We start from the raw sequence: 21,915 nt of genomic DNA, 5'->3' as shown, positions 1-21,915 counted from the left end.
CATAATTAATTCTTCTGGGACATTAGGGACTCTTCATATAATTTTTTTTATATATATATATTGTGATTCTGCTTCTCTGAAATTTTCTATTTCACTTTCCATATTTGTCTCTCTCCCCTTATACTCATGAAACATGCAATAAAATAAAACAACCTTTCAAGGGAGAAAAAAAAATTACATTTTAAAAGCAAATGGACAATAAAAAGTGAAAATCCAAAACAATAAATATTTTTTAAAATACACCTTTTTTGGTATTCTTAAAAATGGTGCATAAAGGGAGGCCTTACCAAATTTTCATCTCCCATTAATTGAACATTATGCAAATATAAAAACGACAAAAGCTAATTTTTAAAACCAACAGTATACTTTCAGACATCAGAGGCCTTTACTAGTGCTTCCATACATGGATTGGAAGATCAGTTACATCAAATATGTAAGTAACTTAAAAAACTTGAAATGATTTTTTTCAACTGATAAAACTTTTTTAGTACAATTAAAACAATGCAATAGCAAAATTCACATACAAAGCAACAAACTATTACAACCCAAGTTATTTTGTACAAAATTCTTAAATAACTTCATACACAAAACATATATACACTAACCTTCACATCTGAAATCTAGTAGCAAACAACTTAAATTCGATTATCTACAAAAATAATAAGCGATCATTTTTGTAAAATGATTGGCAGAAAATCGATGGATGAAGTAGGTCAGGGAAATAATTATTAGTACATGTAAACATTAACATTTGAATTTAATTAACAATCTTTTCATTGTAAATATGCAGCAATTTAACACCATATTTCATCATTCAGCAATTAAGTACATTAGATTAAAAAAAGAGCAAAAAACAATTTCAATTTAATTCTTAAAAATATTAATATAAATTTTACAACAGGTAAAAAAAATATTGTAATTCTGCAAAGTTGTATACAATAAAACTAATACTTTTTTATAAATAAAGTACTTTCGAAATGAACAGTTAATATTTATAAGAATTTAAGAATATATTTCAAATGTTAAGTACCATTACATAAACTAATCATTTATGAAGCCGTAAAATCGAATTTAATAAATAAACTCTACTTAAAAATAAATAAATTTATCTTCACAACACAAACAAAAAAAGTTTAAAATATTTTTTGGAATTTCAAGTAAGTGTTAAGTACTTTTGAAATACCAATAAATACTTTATAAATGATCCAACAACTCAATAAATTCTAAATGCCAATTTCTACTTTTAAATTTCAATCTAACAATGACAAAAATGATTTATAGGAGAAAAAATTTGTTAAATTCTTTTTGTTCAAACTTTATTTCAAACAGGATATTAGTGGAGTTGAAGTTTGGAATGTATAATATTTCTTGTCGATTCTTGAACTTTTTTTTTCAAAGAAAAATCACTCCAGAAGTTGTTTTAAAAGCTTAGTATAAACAGCAAAAGTAAATGTTCGGCACTTTTACAGTCTTTAATACTGTTACAAGCATCTTAATAAGTTAAGTAACATAAATAATCCAATCGCAGCTTCAAATCTAGAGGACTGAACTTGTAACTTGCAATAAAATCAGCACTTTAGGATATAAATGCATACAATAGGACTCAAATCTATTAATTTTGAAGAAAGCTAATTCTTACAATTAAATAAAGATTTTTTTATTATTATTTTGAGAACTGCCATTTTCATTGCTGTAAAAAATTATTTAATTTTACACTGATAAGATTTAGCTGTTCTAGACAGTTCCATATTTTATTCTCTATAAGTGGACTTATTTCATGTTTCAGATGCTTGATAGGATATAAAAGGCTGGAAAGAAAACATAATTTACTTTTATAATTTCCTATTTTATATTATTTATTCAGAGAATCAAAAACAGCTATAATATAACATTCTGCCTGATATGCATTTATAATCCTAAGATATCCTAAATTGAATTTAAAATTAAATTAAATCAGTTCTGTATAATCAGAACATCTTTGACAACCAACAGATACTTCTCTGTTGTTCTAATATAGTTTGTGGAAGTATGCTAACTCTTAACTACTAACATTTGCAAAACAAAATCCAGTCCTCTAGATTGCTATGCAATAACACAACAAGACACAAGACGCATGTATGTCAACCTCTTTGGATAAGCATGGCCTGATCACAAGACATGAAAGATGAGAAATCGTTCACCATGCAGCTCCTACAAAAATCCAAGAGGTATTTTGTTTGTTTATTTTTTAGGAACAAACTGCGTAGAAAAAAAAATGTCAGTTGCTCCTGAAATCAAACTCGGATTTTGAAGAGTTAGATCACCGGCACAAAATTAATATCACGTACTAAGCTAAAGTCCTGGAGGCGAAACCAAAGAAACTTGTTTCAGCTGCCAATGAGCGCTAACATTTTTTTTTTAAAAAAAGGAGCCAAATGAGCAAGGCATAAGTAAAGAGTTTTGAACACAGTCTTGCGATTCGGCTCAAAATTTCTTTTCTGTACTAGACAAATTCATTTGTACCAGGAGAAGTCAAAGGTTCCAAACTCTGTAAGAAAAAAAAAAAAAAGTAAAAATTAATTCATAAATTTTTTAAAAAAAATTTTAAGCTAATTGAAAGAAATTCATATTAGTACTTTTCAAACAAAAATAAGCAAACACTCAACAATCAAAAATTAAATTTTATGCAGGTGATACTTAAACAAGAAAAATATAGTTTTTAACTTTAAAAAAAAATGAAAGGTATAATTTTGCATAAACAGGATTGCCACTTAAATCTTAAAAAATTCCCTGTGTTTCTTCTGTATTTTTCTTGTTTATATATGCAATATATATGAAATGGTGCATTGTTATCACATTATAACTAATACATGAATGTAAACAGCATTCATGTATTAGTTATAATGTGATAACAATGCACCACAGTTTTTATGACTAGAAAAAGCAAAGAAAGGAAGCAATGTATTGTTATTTCGAGTGATGTTACAAAAATTTTTATATTTACATACAGAAAAAATTGTCCTAGAATTTAGCAAGACAATTTTACATATTAGATACATTACGGGGAGGGGGATATTGATAACCTCTCATGCTCCTTAATTGAAAGTCAAACAAAATTTAGGACTCTGCTAAATAAAACACAAAATAACATTTTTGCTATCTGATACAAATCATTTAATGATTACTTAATAAAAAAAATCATTACAAAGCAAAATTCATTTCATTATTTTTATTTATTCATTTTTACTGATTCATATATTTGGGCATCAATTTCTGCAGTTTTTTCAGTCATTAGTTACATCCCCCCCCTTTACGACAATTTCATTTGCAATGCTGCTTTGAATTTGAGGGACTTCTGTTATTTCTCTTCTGTTCTTTCTTGAACATTTTTCAGCTTTTTTATCAAGCATCAAAATATCTTGTATATGCCAATTTAGCATATTGATGTAAATCTTTTGGAATTAATTGGAACATTAAAAGACCTCATAAAAGTTTATGACATTATACACAATTTTTAGACCAATTAAATAATCTTCTTTCAGATTTTCAACAAGCATATCCTTGTTAATACTAAATCCACTTTCCGCAGCTGCATTGCCATGTGAAAACACAAGATTTATTTTTAAAACTTTTTCCAAAATCTAGAAAGTTTTTGGACTTCAAAATATTAGAATAGACATAATCTAAATTATTTTTTTCATTAAATGAATCAGGCTGTTCTTTTATTATTCACATTATTTTTGTATTCACATTTTAGTTGTTTCAGGAAAATTTCAAATTGGATCTTTGCCTGTTTTGAACATGCCGGAGAAATGAAGTTTTGAATAATCAACCATTCGTTTTTCATATAACTAGGGGAGGCTCCGGCCACTGTTCGCCAGCCCCCAGGAACTGCTAATGCAGTTCCTATGGATCGCTTCACTCGCTCGCCCGCCATCTACTAAACCACTTTAGTCTAGCAACAGATATATTCAGATTTGGTGTTATTCTGTCTTTGGAGCTATGGCTGCGACCTTGGAAATTTTCAATTTCCATGTATTTTTCCTGTTTCTTAGACGATTTTTAAATTCCCTGCATTTTCCTGGTACCATGGCAACCCTGATAAAACACTTAACATGCATCTTAAATTCACACACAAATGAAAGATTCATGAAATATGCAATTTAATAATTACAAAATAAAGAGAAAAAGACTATTCATAGTGGTTAGTTTTCTATTTTCGGCTTCTCAAATTTTTATTTTACTGAACAGCAAAACATAAATTTCCAACATGCCAAAATTGCGTTTTTCTGACAATTGTGTCACATTGCTTTAACTCCTCAAATGTCTCCCAATAAATGAAGTGAAAATGAGTATGGTTTCAAAGTACTATAAGAAATCAATGAGTTTCAACACCAAATCTATTAACTTTTGTTTGTAAATAATAAAATAGCGCAAACATTTTGCTTTTATTTTTCTACTTAATATCTTTTTGCAATTAATCATTTGAACTCATCTTGAATGTTTTAAATATTATGATGATTCAAATTAGATAAATGAATTGGCAATCCCATCATGAGAATTTTTATACAAATTTTTACAAGTATAGCTTTAAGAAATTGTTATAAATATAGTTAGTGCAACAGATATTTGAAGCAAACTTACTTGGCTAGATGCCTTTGCAAATGCAAGCAAGAAAAGCATAGAATGAAAAGTTAGAAAAGTGCATTAAAAAAATTCTCATTCTTTAATAATATTTTAGTGCAGTTAAAAACAGACTTATTGAAATTAAAGTGTAAAAGAAAAAGAAAAATGAAAAGCTAAAATTAGCTTTAGATTAAATGAGATCACTTACAGGTGGATATGACCTTGCTGGTTGATATTGATTTTTTTCCAAACTGAATTGATCTTCAGTTGTCTTCCTATACACAGGATTATCAAAATTCATGCTAGTGATATTTTTTCTTAGGTAGTGCTTATATATTAAGAAACCAACCTATATTGAAGGAAAAAAACTCATTAAACATACCAAAATATTTGATACATATATATTAATTTCAACTAATTTATTCTGTAATAAGGTCCCTGAATTATAAAAAAAAATACCACTTAAGACTTTCTAGCCATGGACCTTTCATAGATGGAAAAGCAAATTCTTTTCTTTCCCAAGTATAATAAATGATAATTACTTAATAAAGTTCAAAAAAATGTTCCTTTTATTCAGATTATAACAATTATTTCAGATACATAAAAATTTCATAAAGAAAGGTTAAGATAAAAATTATATTAATTAAAATTTAAAATTGCATAGTTACCAAAGCTAAGAGCAGTATTATTCCACTCAAAACACCAATAATTATTCCAGCTAGCCTTCCTGTGTCGGGGAATATGCTGCTCGGTCCTTGTAAGATTTCAGAAAGATTTCCTCCAATAATTGAAACATTATCTAGAGAAAAATAATAATTAAAATAATGTAATATCCTGGCTAAATTATTTCTTAAGTCATCATGTCCTATTCAATAACTTTATTTATAACTTACTTTATAACAATAATATGATTTTAAAACATGCAATAAGCAAAAACTAAAAGAATTTCTAGTCTTCTGTAAATCTAACATATCTAATGAAATGCAAAACATGCTAATAAAATATGTGATAAAAATACTTTAGTGCAAGATAATTTTAGTTACATTAATTTCTGGAAAGGAAAAGTGGTAACTAGCCATTTTTTAAAGGTGCTAGAAGAATATAAATTAAATTATTAAAAAAAAAATTTTTAATTGATTAGACACATGCTAACAGTTGCAACACGGAGAAAAATATATATCAGTAAGAAATAATTATCTACCTAAGCTATAGCCTTCTGTAGGCTGAAGTGTACCATAATCGATCTTTGAAGAATTAGTGTCATTAATTGAATGATATGAAAATTCTGTTGTGGAAGAGGTGACAACACTACTATCCCTGTCTTGAGTAATTGGGGTGGTCTGAGGGGTACTCATGGTCGTATTCAGTGTGTCTAGAAGAGAGCATTGGATAAATCGGTAAAAAAAAAAATTGTTTCACAAAAACAAATATATAGTGAATAGTATTTGAATTCAATCCACTGCTCCCAATGTAATCTCAAAAATCCAAAATCTGTACTTAGCTACATAGGTTTTTTTTTTTTTAATGCATTTGTTTTGACATGATATAATGTTTATCTTGATGTAATTCTTACCTTGATTATTTAATATACACATTTATTTACACTTAGAATTTAAAATTTTAACTAAAATCCATGAATCAAATAAAATAAATAACAATAAATTTCATAGAAGCATCATTAAACATATATAAAATACTTTTGAGATCAGTTCATAGAAATAAACTAATTCCTAAAGTATTTTAATACACTGCTTTAAAAATAAAACAGCGCATTCTTTATCAACATTAAAATTGATATAAATATATATTTTTTAATTTCAATAAGCAAAGTTTTCAAAAATAGTCTAAGTGTATAAAAGCATACTAAGTAACAAACCTATTTTAAAATTACCATATACAAATTTGAAACCAGTTATACTTTTAGCAGAAACAAATTTTCAAAACATATACTCTGAAAATATGCAGACATTGACTTGCTAGTTTACATACAAATAGTACTAAATACTTAAAATCAAATCTATACGCAATTTTTTATATAAATTTATGAAAAATACTTATAATATGATAATATTATATTGCTAAATCCTCTAGATGCAAATTTCCTGCATTTTAACAATGTAATATTAACAGATTTTAATGTATACTTGATTATGCTATACTCCTAGATAACAAAATTTTCTTTGGGAAGAATCAACTTCACCTGAATAACTGAATTATAAGAGAAAAATTATATTTATGAAGAAAAATTTAAGTATACAAGGAGCAGTAAATCACTTAGATATTTAAAGAAAACAATAAAAACAAAGAAAAGGAAAGGAAAGGAAAAAGAAGAGACTTAACAGAAAGAAAAGTTCATTCCGAATTTCTCAAAGATTACAAATACAGCTTGCTTAGTCTTAAAACTCATACATCATTTCCTTAGGTAGAATGCTTTTCCATCAATTCTGAGCTGCAGCAAGAAACAGATGGAAGCTTTCTTTTGATTAGACATTTCACTACTAAATTATGGTTATAGGATGTATTTGAAAATTATTATTATTATTTTATTTATTTATTTTTTATGAGCCTTGCAAATCAAATGAGCATTGCCACTATACAAGAAATAATACACTGCAATTTTCATAATGCTTTAGAAAACAAAAGTCATTTTCACCATTACAGATAATTAATTAAATCAGCCAATAATCCAAAGCATGAATTTTCTAAGTATAAAAATGCACACAAAAGAAAATACTTCAATAAATACAGCAAAAATATTTATAGATTAAATAAACATATCTGTAAATACTCACTGTCTGTAATACAAGTCATATGATCAGTGGCCAGCACCATTCCATCTGGACAAGCACAAGTATACCGAGCAGATTGTGCATTAATATTGGGCGTGGGAAGACATAAATGAGAACAATGGCCATTCATATCACTGCAATAGTTAATGCCTAAAGAAAAAAAAAAATTAACGATATTTCTTATTTAACATTCTTTATTACACAGTTCTTACATAAAACATAATTTAAATAAGAAACTTGTACTAATATGCAATCATTGAAAACTGTAATTTTCTTTAATATTAAAAACTAAAAAAAAAAATTATAAAAAAATTCAATCAACCATTAAATAAAAATTAACCAATTCTAAAAGGAAAAATAATTTCTTAGAAAAATTTCTTCATTAAATTAAAAAAAAAAAGATATTTATAGGCAACTATTTTTTTACTTAGAAATAAACACATATCTCTTTGCAATAACAGAACGATACGCATTTTCATTGAACTAGCATTACTATCTGCTTGAAAGATATATATCTAAAAGAACTTTCTTGTAAACAGATTATTCAAGGAATATTATGTATAAAAGAAGCTCTAAATATTTTTTTATACTCTGTTCCACCCTAACTTGGCAGTATTGTACAAGGTAGAAAATGTGACGCTCCGCGTTGGGAAAGAGTTCCCCATCAATTCCGACTTTAAAATAGTTAAAATGCGCAGAAATTTATCAAATAATATCATAAATTACAGAAATCCTTTTTTTATCAGTATGTATTTAAAATTATTCTCAAGTTAGAAGTGCTTATCTGTTAAGTATTTTGTAAATAAAGCGAACGAATAAAGCTAAAAGATTGACATAATGAATTCTACTTTGGCTAGAACCGGTCTTCAAGGTCAAATATTTGGCGCTTTTCTTTTACGTCTCCGCCAACTCAGCTTCATTCAGTTCGCAATCGTTATAATCTTTCGTATTTTTTTATTCTCGCTTTTTTAGTAGCTGATATTTTTGATACTATTAATCACATTAGTAGTTATTAGTTTTGATTGTTGAATATTTATTCGATTCGTTATTTTTATTCACTTCTAAAATGTCTGAAAAAGAGAAAGTGTTATCACCGACTACGCTGTTCACACCTTCAACACGAGTGAAACCAACAAAAAGTGCAGCATGCATAAACATATTAAACGTTTATTCTCGACTCCGAGAAAACTCTCAAGATTCTATCAATCAAATCGTCGATAAAGTTTCGCATCCTACAGGTGTTTCGCAATGAACAGTTTTCCTTTTGAAAAAAGAAATAAAGGCATCCAGTCCTTTAAGTACCCCTGGAAAGAAACGACCAGGCTTGTAAACATTCAGGTCTTGTAAAATATGATGATTTTACATTATCCAGTATTTGACGAAAAATCCATGCATATTTTCGTAGAAATGAGATCCCAACATTAGATAAAGTTTTAAAAGATGTGAACGCTTATACAGATATCTTTTTGAAAAACATTAGCCGAACTACGCTTTACCGAATATTGAAAGATGTAGGGTTTTCTTTTGAGAAACGATGAAACGAAATGTAAAATAATGTATCGATAATATTGAAAAAATAATGAAAATAAGGAAACAATTAATTCTCCGATAAAGTGATAATATAATAAAGTAAATAAATATTTACTATTTGGCGAAAAATTTGCGAGATAAAGTTTCGCCAGCGATCTGCATTTCTAATAACTTTGTACTTTAAAGTAACCCAGTTCCCCTGACAACGACTGCGATTCGGCTTGCCTAGAATATACTCTACTGCCAAGTTAGGGTGAAACAGAGTATAGTTATATTTTATATACAACCGATAAATATATTTTTGGACTAGAATTTTAAAAAGAATATAATTGTTCAGTTTTAAAGAAATACAAAAGTGTATGACAGACAAAAAAACACTTCTTTTATCTTTTGTCAAATTTATATTTGTGTTTCATTTTGGTTGATTAAATTGATACTGCTCTTCTTCATCAATTCATGAAATATTTTAACTCGCTCTTAAGCCATATGTTAAAATAACTTATAATTGAATATTTTTTTATATTATAAAAGTTCAAGCTATCTTCAAAATTCAATATTTCAAACTACTTAAACAGAATACTAAAAAAGAAACTCTGGATTTAATGAAATATTTTTTATTCTTAAAAACAAATTCGACAGAAAGTTTTAATGAATAAATAACCAAGCAAAACTAGAATGCAAATAAATTTTCAAAACAGTTTAATGACCGAATTATAGCAAGTGCAATATTTTATTTGTTTCTTGAAAATATTTATTATCATATTTTGTTTCTTTTCACGTCAATTTTATTGGCAACATCTCTTCTTAAGAGAGAATTCTGTTCCGACTAGATCATAATATTCTGCTATGCAACAAGCTTGAATGTAAATAGAATTTGAATTTTTATTAGTAAGTTTTAAAAATTTAAAGGAGTTTCTACAAGGATCACAAAAAAGAATTTGAATTTATATTAGTAAAAGTTTTAAAACTTTTAAGGAGTTTCTACAATGATCATGAAAAAGTAGCCAACAAAAAAACAGTGAAACCTAACTTACCTTTTGGTTGTTTATAACTGTGAAAGATATGTATATCCATTGGGGAGTTTATACCAGTGGCAATGTCAGTTTTTTCAGCACCTGTGAATTTATTCATTCTATGAATGGCTTCTGTTTCCCAATCAGTCCAATACACCCAATCCTATAAAGAAAACAGAGTAGTTGCATTATTTTTTAAATCTTTGAAAAATTACACAAATTATAAATAAGCAAATAAAACTGCGTCTATTAAATAATCTTACCTCAAAAACGTCAATAGAAAATGGATGTTTCAGAATAATAGGAGATGACAGAATTACTCTTCTATTATCTCCATTGTAATCAGCAGAACTTAAAAGATGAAGTTTAGCATCAGCCCAGAAGACTTTCTTGGTAACAAAATCTAAAAATATAACATAGCTTTTATCTACTATTAAAGTATTCTTCTTCAAACAATTAATTTGCTAACCAAAAATTTTTTTGTAAAAAAGCTGAAGAAATAAAATTTACATTGATTACAATTTTTTAACTGTTTAAGTCAAAGTAAATAAATCCAAAAAAAATTAAAAGCAATTTAATTAATGAAAGAAAACAAAATAGTTTATTATTCAAAGATTAATTCAGATCAGATTAACTTCTTGCTAAAAAGCAATGTGTGCAAAAGAAATAAAACAGTATTATATAAAAATAAGGGCTGTTTCAGAATGGACCAAATTATGAACCCAGGGGCGATAATAAGGATAATATTTGGGCCATAGTCTCATTCTCTAAACTTCTATACATGCAAATCTGAGAATCTTCACTCAGGATTGCCGATATGCACTAGGCTCACAAACACGATGGATCTCCGATAAAATCAGGTCTCAAATCCTTGATTCTGAATGTAACTACCAAGTCAATAAGATTTCCTCTATTAGAAAGAATATATAGGTGAAATTAAGTTATCTTTGACAACTTTATTTCACCAGAGACATTACAAGATTTACTGCGTGCACATGGATAACTTAAGACTTGGACATATAAACTGGTTACCTCCGTCACTGACATCTTTGAAGACAGAAAATATTATTGGTTTTGGTAAAATACACTAGAGTAAACCACAGGATTTACTAATGTAACTTGAGAATATGTATCACGTTTTTGCAAGGAAGCAAGGCATATCAAAATCAAAAACCTTGTTACAAATGCAACAGTTTATTTGTGTTGCTGACATATTTCTTGAATAGATGAATAAAAGTAACAAACATTTCCCCAATGTCCAAATGCACATGGGAAAGAAGTTTCTGTACACCACAAACTGTTAAAAATTATACAATATCATGGTTCAGTATAGATTTCAAAACTTCGAAATCTCAAGAGTATATAGTTGCATACCAAGAATGTTACATTTGCATCACACAGAACAAAGTAAAAACTGTATGGAAATTTTGAATTCAGTCTATTCAGAATTAAGATCTATTATGATTATGATCTGATTATCTATTACAAATCTTAAAGCTCAATGTCTTAACTTTTGCATTGCAGTGTATTATAATTTTTTTTTTTTTAAATTTGAAATATACTTTCGGATACCTGCAAATGGATGCAAAACTGCTGTGTATTTTAATTAAATGCTTTTTCATATTTAAATGTATCTCGGGTGCTTATCATTCCTAAATGAAAAACCTTTATGATGTATGCATGTAGAAAAAAAATGTTTAAATGTTCTTTTTAAAAAATTGATGATATATACAAATAATGCAAGTTTATAATTAATTACCTGATTCCATTTCGATGTTTTGTTTAAGCTCAAGTTAAAATTAGAATAATTCTAAATAAGAAAATAAAATTACACAATTTGAAGCTAACTTTCAGTGGTGAGGCTAATTAGTTCCTTTAAAACATGTATAGCTAGAATAATAATCTACATTCACTTCATCCTCACTACTTCACTTTCATCAAACAGATCATGATCCCCTGTCACCTATATTCTAACAGACTAACTCTCTTATCTGTATTATATTTGAAGCAAAACGTATTAACTTACCCAATGCCAAACCATTAGGCCATTTGATATCGGAAGATACAATTGTAGCTCTGTGACTTCCATCCATTCCAGCACGTTCAATTTTGGCATTTTCACCCCAATCAGTCCAATAAATCCAACTAAAATGCAATATATTTTAAATGCATCAAACGAATTAAATGCAGATTATAAAAGATGTATTTAAACATCAGATTTATATTTCTAAAACCTACAATGCAGGCTAAAGAAAGTCATAAAAATGTATTAAGATATTTATTAAAATTTTAAATCAAAAACAAGAATAAAATTAGCAATAAAAAAAACGCTGTAAAAAATGTTTTAAAGAGAATAATAAGGTGCCTAATACTATCTAAATTAATTAAAAAGTAATATATTATTTAATTCAGCAAAAACTGATAACACATAAACAAGAATAAAATTAGCAATAAAAAAAACGCTGTAAAAAATGTTTTAAAGAGAATAATAAGGTGCCTAATACTATCTAAATTAATTAAAAAGTAATATATTATTTAATTCAGCAAAAACTGATAACACATACCCATTTAAAGGATCCACCACAATGGCCCGAGGTTCTTCCAAGTCATCACTGATAATAGTCTTCCTAATTTTCCCAGTTTTATCAACAACTTCAATTTTATTTCGAACATTATCAGTCCAGTAAATATGACCATAGATCCAATCAACAGCAATACCATCAACAGTTCCGACATTTTCATATACAATGGTTGTTACAGGTGCTCCAGTATCAATGGGTGCACTGGAAAAAAAATAAAAATCATATAAATAATAGATCTCAAATTTGAGTCAGATTTTAACTTCTATTACAAATATCCATATTCTCACCTGTTCAGCTGTCCTTCAACTACATCAGACCAAATGATTGTTCTGGTATGATAATTATAATCAAGTGCAACACTACTACGAAGATTGCTGACAACTGACACATATTCTTGAGTTTCAACATCAATCTTTCTAATATCTTGTCTGTTGGTGAATAAAACAACAGTGTGTCCTTCTGTAAGACAAAGAAAAAAAATGTTTCAATGCACCAGAATAGTAACTTATTGTTACATAACTTAGGAATAAAAAATTAAAAGGTGTTATAGCTACAATACAAATTAAAACCACAATCTATATAAATAATTTCTAAGTCTATACAATCATATAATCACTAAATTCACTTTTGATTGCCAAGTAATTTTATTTCAAAAAGCAGTTTTAAGTAATACTAAAAGTATGTACAACTTCATCTAATAAGGACTTTTTAAAAAAGCAACAATCTAATAAAAATTCAAATTAGAGCAAAAAAGAATAGATTTTGCAATATTAAATTTTAAAAAAACTTTTTCTAAATTTTAAAATTGCATATAAAATAATTGACATGAAAAAAAATTATAAATAATAATAAAACTAAATTTAAGAATCACAAAAGATGAACCATTATAAGAATCAACTTCCCAATTGAATAAAATATCTAGCAAAATTAAAATATTGAAATAAAATTATAAATCCAGCATTAAAAAATAAAATAATTAAATGATCATGATTTGCAGCAAGAAACCATAATTTAATAAACAGGAAAAAAAGAGAGAATTTAATATTCAAAATTTAAATAAGTATAGATTTTTTCCCCCCTCCTTTTGCAACTTACCTTTAGCCCTACATCTTCTGTTATTATTAGGTTCTAGCACATATCCTTCAACGCATTCACATTTATGCCCACCTTTGGTGTTAGTACATAGCTGAGAACATGCACCAGGTATTTCACATTCATTGATATCTGTAAAACATATATTAAAGACATTATTGTAATATTAACATTTTAAAAGAACATACATTAACTATTTCAAACATTTCAGGAAAAGATAAGGATCCGAGATGCTATTTTCTTTCAACGAACGGAAAAAAAATACCTTCACATGTTCGATTATCAGCCAGAAAATACCCTTCACGGCATTTACATTCATAGCCAATAGGAAGATCTTGACATATTTGAGAACATCCACCATTATCATCCTTGCATTCATCCTTATCTGCAGAGAAAAAGTAAGAAATAACATATTAAAATGGCGAGAGAAATATAGATGCCTATTCTGTTCTCGTGAGATTATTTTCAAACAATGTAATGCATGTTACCTGTCAATCTAACTATTTTTTTTTAAAAATCTTAGTTCAGAACTTTTAATTTGGAATTATTCATTCTGGTTGTACACTTGTGAATATTAAGCAAAAATAAATACCATTCTTGAACTAAGTTTGTCTTATCCTATATTTTCTAATGCAATTAAAAAGTAAGTAAATTGACAGGTTCATTATGTCCAAATAGAATTGTAGCCATGTTTTAAAATGCACAGGAGATATCAAGAAGATGTATACTAAATTATTTCAAGATACTTACAACATAAATTCTGAGGTTCGTCTTCATAGTTCCCGCAGTCATTGCGTCCATCACAGACTGCTTTCATGGGAATACAATGATCTCCACAATTGAACTGTGTTTGAGGGTCACATTTTGTAGCATGTAGAGCTGAAAATAAAACACTTTATGAATATTTCCATTCACACCATTATATATTCAAAGAAAGGAGGAGAAAGAAATGTATTTTTATAAACCTACAATCACAGTTTTCCTCATCCGAGCCATCAGGACATTCTTTCATTCCATTGCATTGCAGCTGGCCAGGAATGCATTGCAAATTCTTACACTGGAATTGATCTGGTCTACAAGTATTAGTGCCTGAAAAAGAAATGCAGTTAATGACAGGGGAAAAACTATTTAATAAATGAGCTATGAGTCATTTAAAATTCTTTAATGCCTGTCTCATATTTCTTATTAAAGTGTAACCGTATTTATCCAAAATAAATTACCACAAAAGTGCACAGGTATTGCAGAATACTGCATGATATTTAGAATATTGCACATTTTACATTACCAGGAAATCAAGCAAGACATAAAATGTATAATGTCATTTTTTTTTTCAATAAAGACAAAATTTTCTAATTTATTGAACAGGTAACTAATTTAAATGGATAAATAAAAAATTATATAAATGGATAAATACTAAATTATAAAACTATTAATTAATAATTCATCTATTATAAATTTTATAATTATATTAATTAAATTACAATAAATTAATATGTTTTTAAACTGAAATTTTATTTTATTCTATACAGCATGTCAAATATACTTACAGTTCAACTCATCAGATTCATCTGGACAATCTGGGTCTCCATCACACAGCCAAGTCATATGGATACAATCTTTTTTGTTGGCACACATGAATTCCCTGGTGTTACATACAGAAGCCATTGGGGTTGGGCAGTTTTTCTCGTCTGATTCATCAGAACAGTCTACAGCACCATCACATTTCCATTTCTCTGGAATGCATTTCCCATTTTGGCATGCAAATTCTGAGGTGGAACATGTAACATTGGCTACAAAAGAACAGAAAATTTAAAATAATGATTATATGAGGATTACAAAATGACATTTCCTGTAACTCACTCTTTTGTATTTCTAATTGTACAATAATAATTGAAAACCCCAATAATATAACACAATAATAAATCCAAAGAATAACCTGTTTTTTTTTTTTTTCTCCTCATAATGAATAATTTTGTCAGAATTTGTTCAATTAAAGAAATGCATATTTATTGATTTTATTAATTCCACAATTATTACTATTTTATTTAATTATATACTATTTGAAACAGGAAAGCAAACCCTACAATGGATTAAAAACAATGAATCTAAATTATATGTTAAAATATTTTATAGGATAATCAAATAATTCAAAACAAGACAGACTTTCATAAATTTAGAGTTCAAATATTTGAGTCTTATGTCTCCTCATCAGGCAAACATTTTTTTATCAATAGATCTTTTTTATTCACAACAAGGGATTCATTATGTTAAATATAAAATAATAAATTTTAAATAAAGAAATAAATTTTGCTCTTTAAAAAGTAAAGCAAATCCAAATTCAGAATATGCAAGCACATTTATTTTTACTAACAGTCTAGTGAATATTCAATGATTAATCCATGTAAATAAGCTAAAATTACTTCATCAATAAAATCCTTCTACTAATAACAAAAGAATTTCATGAAATATAAAATACATATTTTGTAAAAATTAATCGAATTTAGAGAAATGCATACTGGTTCATGTGTATTTCACAAGAGTAATTTTCAACTTACCACAGTTCATTTCATCGCTGTTATCCCCACAATCATTATCTTGATCACAAACCCAACGATTTGTTATGCATTTGTTGTTATTGCAAGTAAATTCATCGTCAGAGCATGTTATTTGATCTACAAAGAAAAAGAAAAATAATAAATAAAAATATTATGAAAATAACATTTAATAATCATATCAAAATTAACCTGTACACTTACGGCAATCAAACTTCTCATCAGATCCATCCTTGCAATCTTCCTGTCCATCACAATGCCAAGAGATAGGAATACACACAGCAGGTGAGTGACAAGAAAACTGATCAGCCTGACAAGTCTTGTTTGCTAGATGACAAAGAATTCAATGAAAAAATATATGTTTTAGAAATAATGTTGTGAAACAATGAAATTAAAATATTTTTAAAAAGGATACTTTTCCAGTTAAGATGTGAAACAAATTCATCAAATATTTATAAGTATAATAAAAAATCTGATTTTTTTTTATGATAATTTGTAACCCATGAATGTATGTTGTTCTTACATACTGTGAAAAATTAAATTATTGTTACAATTAAAGAAATATTTCTGACTAATATATATGATTAATAACAAATGTTTCCTAATAAATACAATAGAAATGTAAATTAATATAATTATATAACTACTTTTCTAGTAAATAAAAATATGCAAATTGTGTGAATAGCAAACTGATAAATGAAAAAATATTTTCATTTAAGCAGACAATTTTTTCACCGACTTAAATTTAGGCAGTCGGCTTTGCAATACAAAAGAGTTAAGAAAATTTACAACTAAGAATTCACAGGAAAATATTACGACAGATTAAAAAAACATGTAAATAAGATCATTAACAAAACTAATACACAACTGATTTCTCTAAAGATTATTCAGAAACTGCTTAAAATATGCAAATATCCAAAACACACTTACAGCATATAGCTGGATCTTCATCTGAATTATCTTGGCAATCATCCTCATGATCACACTGCCACCTATTGGGAATGCATCGACCATTGTTGCATTTAAATTCTGTTTCTGAGCAAGTTCTGGCTTCTAAAAATGAAATAATATTTTAGAAAAAAAAATTTATCAGCAAATTCAAATACAATATTCATCATTGTAAAACACAGTAAAATGTCAAAGGAAATGAAGCAAGTGTTTAAAATATTTTGATAATAATACCAATTCACACAATAATGAAATACTTAATAACTTGAGCCACAAAATATAAAAGTTCTTTATGAAAGTGGGACTTAGAAAAAATAAATTTATAATATAACAAGTCCCAATATCCAAACTTACATAAGTGCTTTGTTAGACTAGCATACACTATTCACTTAGATAAAAATGACACTTAAGATTTTGAATTTAATAGCCACCTTGTTTCTTTGGAATTTATAGCACAAAAGCTCACTTTATCTGTATTTTATATAAATATGCAAATAAAGGGAAAGAATAAAATGTTGTAAATGCTTCTCTTTCAGAGTCTTTATATTAGAAAGCTTACTTCAATTTCAAAAATTAAAATTCAATAACATTCCATGCTAGCTATCAGACGAAGAATATTCTCTTAGTAACAAAATTAATACAAAAATGTTGCCATGTATAATTTTGGATATCAATTCCAAAATTTTAACCAATCACATAATATTAATTATAAATAAAATGTTGGCATACATTATGAAATTATGTTTTAAAAATTAAAAGAATAATTACAGCTAAATAGCCTTCATAATAAATTTTGGAAGTCTTATGCTTCTGTCTCTCTTGTCAAATTACATGTTTAAATTTTTTAATTTCCCAGAAATAAGGTTTCATTGACATTTCATTCAATAAAACAAACGCTTGGAATAAAAATAGACAATTCTCAACTTTAGGGAAATTCCCATTATGTTACAGATCAGATTTTGAACTCGTTATAATCAATACCCAGATTCTAATTTCACAGACTAGCGTGAGATTGAAAAATTGTAATTCAGATACTTTAGACGTTCCCTTTAGGGTATACAACTTTCATTTCATTTAGGTAATATCGGCAATTCATGCAGTTGCATTTAAAATGTGTGTGTAAGAAAAGTGTGTATTTAAACAGTTAAAAACTTTTTTTTTTATTTACTTGTTTATTAAATATCTTTTTTTCCCTGCTTTCTTTTAGATGAAATTGAAATTTCATTTCTACACAGAGAAATGAAGGGTTCCCATTGCACGAAAGTGAGAAGTGTACAAGGATGCGAGACAATGTACGAGGTAAAAAGGGCAAATTTCGGATTCTTTTCCGACGCCGAAATACCGTCGCCGGCTCATTCGTGGCAGAAATAACTAGAGCTGGCAGCGAGCCAAAATCTCACATCGGCGGAAAGGGAGTTGTCCTTGCATGCAGAAAACCACGTGGATTGCACTACTGGCAGACAACCATTCTGGAATTGAAGAGGCCCATGTATTTTTAACTATTAGCGTTTATAAAAGAAAAGATTTCATAGTATAATTAATCTTTAAAATCGGAACAGATTATACACATGCCAGTGTTAATGGACCCCTGAAAACTATCAAATACTGACCAGACGTTCTGGTTTTAAATAGAATATTCTGGATTGTTCTTTTATATTTAAAAAAATAGTTATCCATGTTAAAAGAAAAAACTAGACTTTTTAATTTTTGATGATAATTCTCTCTGTAGATATCAATGCATTATATATAATTAGATCCGTCCTGATGAATAATGATATCGAATACCTTCTATATATTAATAATAGTTCCTGACATATATAGAATCGTGATCGTTAATGCTGATGATAAAATGACCCAGTTCACTTCATATAAAATCAAAATATAATTTTTGATGAAATGCAATTTTCCAAAACATGGTATCATAAGTAAACTCTATATATAAGAGGTCATAATTAATAAAAAGTATTCACCATAATATATCAGATGTATTATGTGAAATCATTCATGAAATGTTTTAACGAAATTTTACGGTTGCTTTAGACATTTCATTTTAAAGTGCATATTCAACGAAAGATAAGCAAAGTGAATTAATTTTTAATGCATTCATGAGAAATCAGTATATTTAACAATGCTGAATAATTATAATAAACACCAACTTTAGATTGGTACATCAAAAGTGGATTCCACTAAAAGTGAAACAGCTACAGGGTTCATAAAATAAAAGCACACCGTAAAGTAAGACTTATAAGAGTCTGTGTTAAAAAAATTGAATTTTCCACGTTTTCAAATTTACATTTAACGAGCATTTAAACTTTTCAGTCACGGGGATTCACGTTTTTCCATGTTTTTCATAATCCAATTTCTATAATTTTAATAGTTCAATGTTATAAAGTGCACTATCATGTGAAAAATCAAGCGCTTAAAACAAACACTTGCAAAATTTATTTCGGTAAAATACCCGTCTCCAACATATTTAAGCTACACATGCATTTAAATTTTCGATTTTGCAACATGCTTGCAATGAGCATGTAGCATCATATTATATATTACTCAGTTATATTTAAGCAGAATAATACATCGTTGCATACCATTAATGAAGTTAAATAGTGGATCACTCCTCAAAATATTCACGTGACAACTCTGTAACAATATATTTTATTGACGATGTGATATAAATTTATGTATCTTATACAGATCTATAACTTTACCAGTAATGATGCTTTTAATTAGGTTAATTCCAATCTATCATGTTCTTTTATTTTTGTCCCAGCTGAATATCATTTTTGATAGCAAGCGAAGATAAAAAAAAAAAAAAAAAAAAAAAAAGAAAGAAAGAAAGAAAGAAAGAAATACACCCTTAAGATTGAAACCACAGGGGAAAAAAATTCGTAATTTTTCCTTAAACAAGAACTCAAAAAACAGAAAGAGGAAACGAAAAAAGATTCGGGCTACCGAAAAGTCGATATCAACGTCATCACGCGATTTGTTTCGTCATGTGCACGCTACTATCAGGCGAGATTCTCCGACCAATGAGAAGCGCGGAGGTGTGTCGCTTTCGTGTTTCCGTCTACACACGAGAAGCCGGTATTTTGTCTACAGGGAACAATTCGCCGCAAACACAGATGGATATTTCTAGGTTACACAAAAAAAATTTTTTTGCCTCGGACGATGGTTAATACCGGCTTGAAGTCATAACTGAAATTGTAAGAAGGATCAAGCACGATCAAATAAATTTTTTTGTTTCGCCATATATATATATATATCATTCAATAATATTAAGAAATTCTCTAGTAATCCATAATAAAATTAGGATATATGAATCAATTTTCCTTATAACTGAGTATTCTCGATGTATCAATGGTTATTCATAGAAGAAACACAGATGCTGCACAAATAAAATATTAAAATATTAGGAATTTTTTCTTCGCGTTTAAAAGTAGAAATGTGATCGGGGGGGTGGGGGGTACAATGCTCATACGTAATTTGACTGTATTTGATATACTGTCCACTCTTCCAAAAAAAAAGCAACGCTTAGTTAGAGAGATCATTGAAATTGTTATAGGATGTTAACATTAAAAAAATATGTAATTCTTATAAATATTTCATACAATTATTGAAACCCAGGGAGTTTTAAAAATTTCGCAACATATAGTCATAATTTGACACAAAATTATGGCAAGACTATCTGTTCTCAAAAAATGTTTCTTTTTTCGCGTTCTCGTGTGTGTGTGTGTGTGTGTGTGACTGTACCAAATACAGTCTAGAATCACTCAATATCATATATATAAATTCCGCCATGTTAAATAAAACATAGATAAGCTCATTAAACATATCTCCATCTGTAATAATAAATTTATGAAAAAAAATGTTTTCTTATGTATGAATACTAAAAAATGTTTATTTACCAACAAAATGACCGGTCATTTGAATAGTTTCAGTTATTTCCTTAAATTAAGACAAAAATAATGTTTGTTTATATGGGTATCAGATGCCTTTATTAATTCGAAAATGCTATTTAGTAAGGAATTGCAAAGGAATTGGTTTTCTAAAAACATTTTTTCCTCCTTTTGCTACTTGATGGTTTGAATAAAATCATCGCAGTTGTCGATTACAATAATATATAAACATTGAGGCTAAATGCCCAATTTTCTATTTAAGTCTGGAGTGAGGCGTGACCACTTAAAATCTTGAATATTTTTAAGAACAAACCACTATTTAATATCTGCGGTAAGTAATGGCATATTATTTTGTTGAAAAAAGGAAGTATTCGTATTAAATGCGACCAAAACTTTGTTTTATAATATCGGCAAATAAACTGCTACGTTTATCTGACATTTAATATTCAGAATACCATTGAGAATAATTTCCCATCATACCAAAATAGAACAAAGACAGGAATAACGACGTAACAGATTCGTTCTTCCTTCCTTAAATCATAGTTAATAACAAACATGGTGCAGTCCGTCATTATGGATTTTTAAAAATTAATCCAAACTTGTGAGACTATACATATGATGCTGTACTTACTGTGTCGTTTTACGAAACTGGTAATTTACTATACGATTCATATTATATGAATGAAACGGATTATAAAAAGCAATAATATTATTATTAAAATTTAATTCTACAAAAGATAATCTTAATTAAGCTTATTTTATGATATATTGCAATTGAGATTATTAAATAACAGAAAAATGAAAGCATTAATCAATGATCAACAATACTTTTGTCATTAATTTTGAATAAGGCATTTTCTACGTATTGTCAAGAACGTACGAATTGGAGTTTAAATATTTTGGTGTAT

The 21,915-nt window shown here is 27.8% G+C and overlaps 1 protein-coding gene across 2 annotated transcripts in view; it reads right to left on the bottom strand.

The window, feature by feature from the left end:
• Positions 1–56: 56 nt before the first annotated feature.
• Positions 57–21,915, bottom strand: part of LOC129983758 (very low-density lipoprotein receptor-like) — a 48,390-nt gene continuing 26,531 nt past the window's right edge. The window contains exons 3-20 of one of the 2 annotated variants that reach the window (XM_056093374.1): positions 17,094–17,216; positions 16,368–16,490; positions 16,167–16,283; positions 15,159–15,401; positions 14,581–14,700; positions 14,362–14,490; positions 13,877–13,996; positions 13,615–13,743; positions 12,807–12,978; positions 12,502–12,720; positions 11,964–12,082; positions 10,201–10,340; positions 9,959–10,100; positions 7,398–7,544; positions 5,807–5,977; positions 5,274–5,404; positions 4,814–4,954; positions 57–2,527 (exon numbers count right to left, since the gene is read on the bottom strand). In XM_056093374.1, coding sequence (XP_055949349.1) covers positions 2,483–2,527; positions 4,814–4,954; positions 5,274–5,404; positions 5,807–5,977; positions 7,398–7,544; positions 9,959–10,100; positions 10,201–10,340; positions 11,964–12,082; positions 12,502–12,720; positions 12,807–12,978; positions 13,615–13,743; positions 13,877–13,996; positions 14,362–14,490; positions 14,581–14,700; positions 15,159–15,401; positions 16,167–16,283; positions 16,368–16,490; positions 17,094–17,216 — 2,531 coding nt within the window. In that variant the 3' untranslated portion in view covers positions 57–2,482. The remainder of the gene's footprint in view (positions 2,528–4,813; positions 4,955–5,273; positions 5,405–5,806; positions 5,978–7,397; positions 7,545–9,958; positions 10,101–10,200; positions 10,341–11,963; positions 12,083–12,501; positions 12,721–12,806; positions 12,979–13,614; positions 13,744–13,876; positions 13,997–14,361; positions 14,491–14,580; positions 14,701–15,158; positions 15,402–16,166; positions 16,284–16,367; positions 16,491–17,093; positions 17,217–21,915) is intronic. The other variant, XM_056093375.1, reaches the window with a different exon arrangement.

Source organism: Argiope bruennichi, chromosome 9, assembly GCF_947563725.1.
Source record: "Argiope bruennichi chromosome 9, qqArgBrue1.1, whole genome shotgun sequence".
NCBI lineage: Eukaryota > Metazoa > Arthropoda > Arachnida > Araneae > Araneidae > Argiope > Argiope bruennichi.
Note: the sequence above shows the minus strand (reverse complement) of the source record. Positions and strands in the feature narration are given on the sequence as shown.